Source organism: Chrysochloris asiatica, unplaced genomic scaffold (genome assembly GCF_000296735.1).
Source record: "Chrysochloris asiatica unplaced genomic scaffold, ChrAsi1.0 scaffold00107, whole genome shotgun sequence".
Lineage (NCBI taxonomy): Eukaryota > Metazoa > Chordata > Mammalia > Afrosoricida > Chrysochloridae > Chrysochloris > Chrysochloris asiatica.
Window position 1 is genome coordinate 165,880 of NW_006408625.1, and position 10,554 is coordinate 176,433.

At 37.4% G+C, this 10,554-nt stretch overlaps 1 protein-coding gene across 1 annotated transcript in view; it reads right to left on the reverse strand.

The window, feature by feature from the left end:
- Positions 1-10,554, reverse strand: part of ZCCHC6 (zinc finger, CCHC domain containing 6) — a 65,570-nt gene that overhangs the window by 53,292 nt on the left and 1,724 nt on the right. Inside the window, 3 exon segments of the mRNA XM_006867626.1 lie at positions 4,606-4,783; positions 5,961-6,077; positions 6,411-6,592. Coding sequence (XP_006867688.1) covers positions 4,606-4,783; positions 5,961-6,077; positions 6,411-6,592 — 477 coding nt within the window.

Here is a 10,554-nt window from a genome sequence, read left to right on the forward strand (position 1 = left end):
TTTGCCAATTCCTTCAATGTACCTTGGACTTCTTCCTTCAGGATCACTGGCTCTTGATCATACGCTAACTCTTTGAGAAATGGCTGAACACAGACCATTTCCTTTTGATGTTTTCTGCATCATTTAACAATCTGCCCAGAGAATCCTTCAACAGTGAATTTTTTCTTCAGTTCCCTCAGCTTGAGGAATGCTGAGTGTGTTCTTCCCTTTTGTTTATCTAACTCAAGGTCTTTGCACATTTTGTTGTAATATCTGACTTTGTCTTCTCAAGCTGACCTTTGAAATTTTCTGTTTGGCTCTTGTACCTCCTCACTTCTTCCATTTGCTTTAGCATCTTGACACTGGAGAGCAAGTTTCAGAGTCTCTTCTGACATACACTTTGACCTTTTCCTTCTTTCTTGTCTTCTTAATGACCTTTTGCTTTCTTCATATATGATGTTGTTGATATCATCCCACAACTCTTCTGGTCTTTGGTCTTTAGCGTCTAATATATCAAATCTGTTCTTCAGATGATCTTTAAATTCAGGTGGGATATATTCAAGGTCATATTTTGGCTTTTGAGGACTTGTTTTCATTTTCTTCAGCTTTAGTCTGAATTTGCATATGAGCAATTGATGGTCTGTTCCACAATCTGCCCTGGCCTGTTTTTGGGTGATGCTATCGAGATTTTCCTCTGTCTCTTTCCACAGATGTAGTCAGTTTGATTTCTGTGTATTCCATCTGGTGAGGTCCACGTGTATAATTGCCTTTTATGTTGTTTAAAAAAGGTATTTGAAATAAACAAACAATTGGTCTTGCAGAATTCTATCATGCAATCTCCACCATCATTTCTAACACCAAGGCCATATTTTCCAACTACTGATCCTTCTTCTCTTGTTTTCAACCTTTGCATTCCAATTGCCAGTGATTATTAATATATCTTGATTGCATGTTTAATCAATTTCAGACTGAAAAAGTTGGTAGAATTCTTCTATTTCATCCTCACTGGCTTTAGTGGTTGCTGCATAAATTTGAGTAATGGTAGTATTAACAGTTCTTCCCTGTAGGAGCATGGATATTATCCTATCACAGACAGCATTGTACCTCATGATAGATCTTGATATGTTCTTTCAGATGATGAATGCCACACCATTCCTCTTCAATTTGTCATTCCCGGCATAGTAAACCATGTCATTGTCAGATTCAAAACGGCCAATATCAGTCCATTTCAGGTCACTAATGCCTAGAATATCGATGTTTACACATTCCATTTCATTTTTGACAGTTTCCAGTTTTCTAGATTCATACTTTGTACATTCCATGTTCTGATTATTAATAGATGTTAACAGCCGTTTCTCTGCATTTTGACTTGTGCCCTATCATCAAATGAAGGTCCCGAGGGCTTTACTACACATGCGTCATCACACTCAACTCTACTTTGAGGAGACAGCTCTTGCCCAGTCGCATTTTAAGTGCCTGCCAACTCGAGGGGTTCATTTTCTGGTACTCTATCTAATGGTGTTTCACTGCTATTCATAAGGTTTTCAGTGACTAAATATTCGGAAGTAGTTCGTCTCTCCTTCTTCCTAGTCTGTCTTTGTCTGGAAGCTCATCTGAAACCTGCCCACCATGGATGACCCTGCTGGTATTTAAAATACCCATGGTATTGCTTCCAAAATCATAGCAACACACAAGCCACCACAGTACAACAAACTGACAGATAAGTAGTGGTCGTCTCTCATACTTAGGACAAATTTTTAAGAAAGACAAGCCACTGGAGAAGGACATCATGCTTGGTAAAGTAGAGAGTCAACGAAAAAGAAGAAGACTCCCAACAAGATGGATTGGCATAGTGACAGCAGCAATGGGCTGAAGCAGAACAACAAGTGTGAGGGTGGTGCAGGACCAAGCAGTGTTTCATTCTGTTGTGCATAAGGCTGCTGTGAATTGTAGCTGTTTCAATGGCACCTAACAACAACAGCGCTAATGTTTCTTTTCACCTTTTAGAAAACAAATATAGGTGACAAGTTCTATTTCAGTAAAACAGTAAGCATAAAAAAGACTTGCAGCATATCTTTCCAATATGAATTTCTCATTGCATCATGAACATAAATCATCTAATATAACTCCTATGGAAAAACTATGGAGAATAATTTCAATATAACTGATATAATTTAAAAAGTTATGTACCAGACTCATTTCTCTGAGGAAGACATGTGCATATGTTAACTGCCTTCATTTAAACATACTTTTATGTTCTTTAGGAGTTCTGGTGAGGTGTTGTAGGCTAATGAGTCAGACTGCAAAATCATTCGAACAGCAAGGTCGGTGGTTCAAGCTCACCAACCGCTCCTCGGAAACCCTATACAGGGTTGCTATGGGTCGGAATCGACTCTACATCCCTTGACAACAAAAACAACTTGTACTTTGGGGTTTTTTTTAGTATTTTACTGCTACTGTGCCAATATAGCCTCTCACATCAAGGGATTAAAACAAAAAAAATTTTGCTGATACAAAGACTTTCTTTGGGTTATAACAAGTTTCCTTGACAAAGAACACTGAATTTACATTGAAAATATATGGCAAAAATCATTAAAATTAAAAGTATTTTTTCAGGAATATCTCTACAACCTTAAGGAAGAATGACCTATTTAAAGAAATGAATAGATCACGAGCCTACACTATCCCTATTCTTATGAAAGTATATATACTGTCTATCCCTGAACAATGTGGGTTGAACTGCCTGGGGCCCACTTACACTTGGCTTTTTTTTTCCCCCTGTTGAGACTGTTCAAGTCAAGAGTTCAAGTATCCACTTAAAACTCTATGTGATGCTAATCAACTCTGCATGAGCACTTGGTCTCTCCAGCAACTGGGAAGACTCCAGTAAGCAGATACTCGCAACAGGAGCTCACCATAGCAGCAACAGGTATAAAAAAATCCTTGTATAAGTCAATCTGTGCAGTTTAAACCCATATAATTCAAGGGTCAACTGTAAATTCAACTCGTGGGAGGCTGGCTTCCCTAACCCTCATGTTGTTCATGGGTCAACTGTTCCCACTTTAAGAATACGCTATAAACGACCCTTCAGAAGAACAAATAACTCTCAGAGTGATACAGTAGCATATTTACATAATGATTTCAACCCAGGCTGTGGATTAGAATTACTTGTTGAACTTTCTAAAAATAGCTGTCCAGGCTCTACAGGTAATTCTGATGCACAGTAAAGATTGAGAATGATTAAGCTATTCTAATCATTTACCCAAATAGAAACTCCAGTAAGTTTGGGGGACTGTCCAGGACTGTCGGAGGTTTCATTAGACATTTGCCATACATGATCTTAGTATCTAAAAAGTATACCCCAAACAGTTGTTCCCTATCCCCCAAAAGGCCCAAAATCACAGACAGGCAGAAGACAGCAAATCATTCTATTATGAGCCAGTAAAACAAATTCAACAAAACCCCAAAACAAAACATTATAAATTAGTTTTCACAGCTCATTATAGATACAATCCTTGTTTAAATTTGGCTAAAATAAAACTTTTTTCAGATGCTCAGAAAATGATCCCAAAGATATTCTGCTTATTTTAATTTTAAAATATTGTGTCAAATTAGAGATAGAAGGGTAAATAAATATATATACATATATGTATATATATATAAATTTGAACGTGTCCTAATGGGAATTTAACTTATATTGTTGTTGCTAAGTGCCATCAAGTCGGTACCAACTCATAACGACCCTGTATAGGGTTTCCAAGGAGTAGCTGGTAGGTTTGAACTGCTGACCTTGTGGTTCTCAGTCCAGTGCTGATATTATAGCACCATACCAGAAGTCCTTAGCTTATATTGTTGTTGTTAAGTGCCACCAAGTTGGTTCCGACTCATAACGACAATGTATAGGGTTTCTGAGAAGCAGAGCAGCTGGAAGATTTGAACCATCAACCTTGCAGTTCAAACTAACTTTGCAGTCTAGTGCTTATCCTACAGCGCCACACCAGGACTCCTAGGCTGCTAACAGAAGGTTAAGGAGCCCTGGTGATGGAATGATTAAAGTACTTGGAGGCAAATGGAAAAGTTGCCAGTTTGAACCCACCAGCCATGCTAAGGAGGAAAATATGGCAATTGGTTTCCATAAAGATTACAGCTTTAGAAACCCTGGGGCAGTTCTACTCTGTCATACAGGGACAATGAGTTAGAATCAACTCAAGGGCAATGGGTTTTGGCTTTAATAGCAGCTTATATTAATACATGTGTATACAACAGCATTTATAAAGAAAATACGTTTAGTGACAATGAATATAAATCTTTGATATCTGGGGGAAGCCCCAGGAAAAAAACAAAGAAAGTCAAGAGCCTTAAGTCATGGCAAACCAGTGTTTCGTTGTTGTTAAGTGCCATCGAGTCAGTTCCAACTTTAGCAACCCTGTATAGGGTTTCCAAGGAGTGTCTGGAGAGCTTGAACCACCAATCTTGTGGTCAAACCAACTCTGCAGTCCAGCACATTAACCCACAGCTCTACACCAGGGCTCAAAATCAGTGTTTAGTATGTGAAAATTACTATCAGTGGTTAAAATGAATGAGGTACTTTTAGGTAACCAGAGGAAAAATAAATCTAGAAAATACCTGGTAACTTGCTTTTGAACACATTTTCCATGATATGTTTAATTCCTAGTCTTTGTTCCAGGTTCTCATTGTGTAAGCCAAACTCTTGTACCACTTTGTCAATGGCAACGGCAATTGCATTTATCTGCGAGGGTGTTGGTGGGGGTAATGTAGTGAGCAACTCTTCTTCCTGCTTCTTCTATTGAGATAAACACTGAGATTAAAAATGGCGCACACACATTGTTTTACCTTCTACCACTTCACTGAGCCAAAACTAGAATTTTTTTGGAATCCTTTTTATAATCCTTCCTCTCATCTCTGCTGTGTTATATCATCAACATATACACTTCTAATGAGCATAACATGAATGAGTGATAATACAGAATAGGCAGGAATAGATAGAAAGTACAATAACAGAACATTATAAGCAGCGATATCGACTAATAATTACTGGCATAAGAAACTCTAGTGGCATAGTGGGTTAACCACTGGGGCTGAGGTAGTCAGCTTCCGTTAATATTTAAGCCTAGGGGACCAGTTGTACTCTATCGTAAAGGGCTACTATAAGTTGGAGACGGCAGTGGGTTTGTTTTTGGTGTTCTGGTTTATTATTGGCATAGGACCTGTATCTTGGTCCCATCAGTGGCTTGGAGTACTGGTGAGACACTATAGAATAAACACTGGACTTCTAACTGCAAGGTCAGTGGTTCAACCCAATAGGGGCTTGTAGGAAACCCTTTACAGGGTCACTGCAAGTTGGAGCCGACTCAATGGCACTTAACAACAACAACATCAATAACTTGATACACTGATAGTACCTTGATATTCACAGGGTTGCCCGGCAAAACATTTGACAAGTACATAGCATTCTGGCTAAAATAAATTCAGTAAGCATAAGTTATGAAGTACAAAACATTAGGGTTCAAACAAATCAATGGAATTCTAGTGTGGTGCTGTAGGAGAAGCACTGGACTGCTAACCACACGCTAATTGCAGAGTTGGTGTTTCAAACCCACCAGCCGCTCCTAGGAAACCCTAAATAGGGTCACTATGAGTTAGAACCGACTCAATGGCACTTAACAACAACAAATCAACAAAAACAATTAGCAAAGCTACTGAGATCATAAGGAGCCCTGGTGGTGCAAGACTGCTAACCACAAGGTCAGCAGTTCAAACCAACCAGCTGCTCCAAGGAAACAAGCTTTCTTTATAGCCTTGTAAACGCTACATAGGGTTAGCATGAGTTGGAACTGACTTGATGGCTGAGGGTTAGATTTTGGGTTTGATTAGGATCAGAGCCTTAAGGAGAAGAAATTGAAGACAAGGATAGTAATAACAACTGACATTCCTATTTGTTTATGCTACATTAAACTTACCTTCATGTTTTTCTTGTGCCTTTTCTCTTTGATATGCTTATGAGCGAATGCAATGGATTCCAAGTAAACATCACAGAGTTGGCAGGTGTATTTTGCTGTAGGGTAGCTTTGTGGTTGCTAGGATTTGAAGAGATATATAAATGGACAGATGTATCTCTAAACATTCAGGTAAATATTAGCTAGAAACGGATTTCTCTTTTATTTAAAAATTGTCATTATGTGCTCGTCTCCCTGTATCACTATATAGGTTCAGTATATACATTTTGATTTAAATAGAATCACAATTACTTTAATTCTACGATATCCAATTGAATATAATTTTTAACTTGTGGTATTTAACTACTAATAACCCGAGTAGGATACTTAATTCACCAAAACATCTGAGCCCGATTATTAACACAGTTTAGACTGAAACTGGGCCTTTATCTAAGGTATGCCCAAAGATGTTACCCGTTTTAGCCTGTCAATGCAGTCTTGTCTCAGTCTCTCCTCAGCCTGCTGTAAGCCCAAGAGCTCTTGCGCGGAAAGGACCGATTCATCAATCACGGGGCCCTCCAATTCTTCCTCCTGCTCTTTTTCCTCAGTTCTTATTCTCCTTGGTTTCTTAGGCCTGGACCTCTGCTTCTTGTTTTCTTAAGTTAGGGGGAAAATATTATTGGCAATATTAAATTGTGTCATTCCTAAGTAAAAACCAAAACATATTTAAAAAAATAAAAATGTGATAGAATGAATGATATCTTACAGTGAACACAGAAGAAAAATAAATGGTAGTTCTTCCATGGACAAACTGACTGGACATTAAATATTACACTCTACTAGACATATCAATCCACAGAAATCACCTTTTTGGAAAACATTTTTAAAATGCTTAATTATACAATTTAGTCATCTCTTCCTGGTATACTGTGGAGCATACTCACACAGTAGTCAAAATGACAGTCTTCTAGAGGTAAGCATCTTATAATCAAATACATTTTAGTGTGTTATTCTAATGTAAACGATCAACATTTGCTTTATACTTTGGAAGCAAACAATTTCAATTGGACAAAAATGGACACTAAACCTCCAGTGACCTTAGAAATCAACTACATTCTTATCTGGAGTGAAGAGCAAGCATGTTGTTGCCAATTTAGCTGTTGACAACACAAATGGAAACTGGGAGGTTACTAATACCAAGAAGCTCTGGTAGCATAGTGGTTAGGAATTGGGCTGCTAACCTCAAGGTCAGCAGTTCAAAAGTACCAGCCGTTCCGCAGGAGAAAGATGAGATGAGGCTTTCTGTTCCTGTAAAGATTTAGAGCCTCAGAAACCCTATACAGAGTCACTGCGAGTTGGAAGTGACTCCACGGCACACCACCACCACGGAGAAATCCAAGTCAATACTGTATATATTGAGGACAACGGTTTTCCATTTTATCTTTACAATAATTGTAGCTTCTTTGAACTTGCTTGCACACTCAGCACATTTCAAAAAGAGAAAAACAATTAGCAATTGAAATAAAAGTTTTCTTTAAGTATAGATTAATACATCTGTTTCTATGAAACTGAAGATTGTGGGACTGAATTATAATGAGGCAATTTCTGTAATGTTTTCAATTAAGTGAAACTGTACAGAAATGACAATGAACCATAAAATTGAAAATAAATCTGCATTAGAACAGAAAGGTATAGTAGTTCCAATTTTTTAACAATAATAGTCCTGTGTTACAAATGCTATTATCCCTACCACATAGTTGGGGAAAAGAACAGAATAACTTGCTCCAGGACACATGAATGTAATTCTGAAATTTAAGCTTTAATCTAACTTAAGATTTGAAAATAAGCTATTATCTTTTCTTGGAGCATACCAATTGATAGCTAGAATACATGCGAACTTACAATATAACCTTTTGAACTGTATTTCACAGGTCTACAAGGTAAAAAAAACTGTCAAATAAAATCTCATAGAATCTTGGAAGACCAAGCTGGGAACTGTTGAAAAAAGTCCCATCATTACTTAGAGAAAGGTTACATGGCTCACTCTTCCTAGGTTGACTACAATATGAACACTCTATAGTCAACATAAAGGAGCTCTGGTAGCATAGTGGTTACAGATCGGGCTGCGAACCTTAAGGTCAGTGGTTCGAAACTACCAGCCACTCCGAGGGAGAAAGATGATGCTTTCTACTCCCGTAAAGATTTACACCCTCGGAAACCCTGTACAGGATCGCTATGGGTCGGAACCGACTCGACAGCACTTAACAACAACATAGTCAACATAAGGAGCTCTGGTAGCATAGTGGTTATGAATCGGGCTGTGAACCTTAAGGTCAGCAGTTTGAAACTACCAGCCGCTCCATGGGTGAAAGACGAAGCTTTCCGCTCCTGTAAAGATTTACAGCCTCAGAAACCCTGTACAGGGTTGCTATGGGTCAGAACCGACTTAACGGCACTTAACAACAACACAGTCAACACGCCAAGTTTCCCATATATTACTTGCATATGGCTTATTATTTCATTTACAAGAGCATGTGTAGGTGAATCGATGTTTTCCAGTTAAGATCATTAACCAACTGTCATAAATACACTAAACGCGCAATCTAGGAGTTCTAATGTGGTGCTGTAGGAAAAAACACTGGACCAGAAGGTTGGTTTGAACCACAAGGCAGGCATTCAAACTCACCAGCCACTCCTTGGAAACCCTATATAGGGCCACTATGAGTTGGAACCAACACAACTGCACTTAACCACAATGACTAGGAGATTTTGGGGATGAAACAGGAGTGACAATACAGAAGTGGAAACCAGAAAGTTAATGGTAAAAAATAAGGCAACTCTAAAATAACTTTCATTATATCATTTTAATAAGACCATTCCTTATTAAGATACAGGTAGGATTTATGGCAAGTTAGAAACCTTTCTACGAACTTTCGAATGAAGTGCAAAGTTTTTACCTTAAACTAAATTTCTCTCTATAGAATACACAAGGTAGATCAAAGCGTAATATTTCCTTCATGCGATTTTCAAGGGGCAGAAACTGAACAGTTCTTCATTTACCAACTGTGAAAACAGGTACTTGTATTTCATTTAGAGACAGCAGGAAAGCGTTCAATTAAATGACAGTAAAACTGTCTTCAGTTCAATGATAGTAATGGTACCTTTTAATATCTGTCTAGTTGCAATTTTTTTTCACCCAACTTTCTTTTTAAAATGCTTTTCAAAATCAACATTTTCTTTTAGAAAAGATCAATGACATGAAAACTTCCACATCCCACCTGGGCACAGTAATTTAAAACATAATTAGGTATTCACAAACTGTTCATTTAAAAAGAAAAATACAATTATATGGGGTTTATATATTTTTTAAACGAATAGCTTGTGAATACTTACTTATTTTTTAAATTACTGTGTTCAGGAAGGACAAAAACCCAATCAATAATAACAAGTCCTAGTATAGGATAAGCACTGGACTGCAAGGTCAGTTTGAATCCCAAGGTCAACGGTTCAAACTCACCAGCAGCTTCTTGGAAACCCTATACAGGGTAGCTGTAAGTTGGAACTGACTCTACCAACTTGACAACTCTTAACAATATCAGTTATAAAGACAATGTTCAATTTCCCTCTATCAAGATTCCAGGTCCAGCAGGGGCCTAGTTAATGGCTAAAGTAGCAGAGGGCAGGATTTCGTTTCTCCTTCTTCATCCACCAGTCTGCATCAACAAGTCGGCATCAATGAAACCTCTCCTGAGCTTCACTTACCTGATTCATGAAGTTGAGATGCCAACCTTTGATACATCAAACCAGAGTGCAGCACATTTCCTTCATGGTCTTTTTAGCTTAAAGATTTAGCTTAGAGAGGTGGAGGTTTATTTTATCTCTAGTATATAATTTGTTTATATACCTCATTCTGTTTCTGCTACTTCATACTAGACATTTTCTTTTAAGATTATCTTAAAAATACAAAATATTATAGCGATGTTTGAACATTATGAACATGGTCACTGAACTGTATATGTGAAAACTGTAGAAATGCCAAATGTTATGTTATCTATGTATTTATTACAATAAAAATAAGATATAAAAACAGCACCTTCCCCTCACTAAAATACTAACAAACACTTGCAATTTTCATCTAAGATTTAAATGATTTTTCCCCAAAGTAGCCTATTAAAAAAAGCACAGGGGGTAGGTATTGTATGGCCAGAATGACAGTTGTTTACAGGTAACAAACACACACATGTCCAAACTGGTCACTACCATGTAACATAAAGAAAAAGAGAATCTGGAGACTCGGAAAATGTCCACATCACCTAAAAACATTGAAATGTTTTTAAAATTAAAACGTACTGGCCAGTTTGAAGGCCATTCTATAAGACCACTAACAAAGGCCTTTTAGCAATAAACTCAAAAATCCATTTTTCCAAGTATAATTTGTGTTCTCAGGCTGTTATTTTTCATTATTTTAAAAATTTCACCAATCACTGCCCATTGGATAAAAATGGCAAAACCTTTGGATAAAACTTTCTTTTCTATAGGAGTCATTCATATGAAATTTATCTACTTTTCACCTTTTATAAATCTGTATAAATTATCTCTTTGGAGCAACTATTAACTA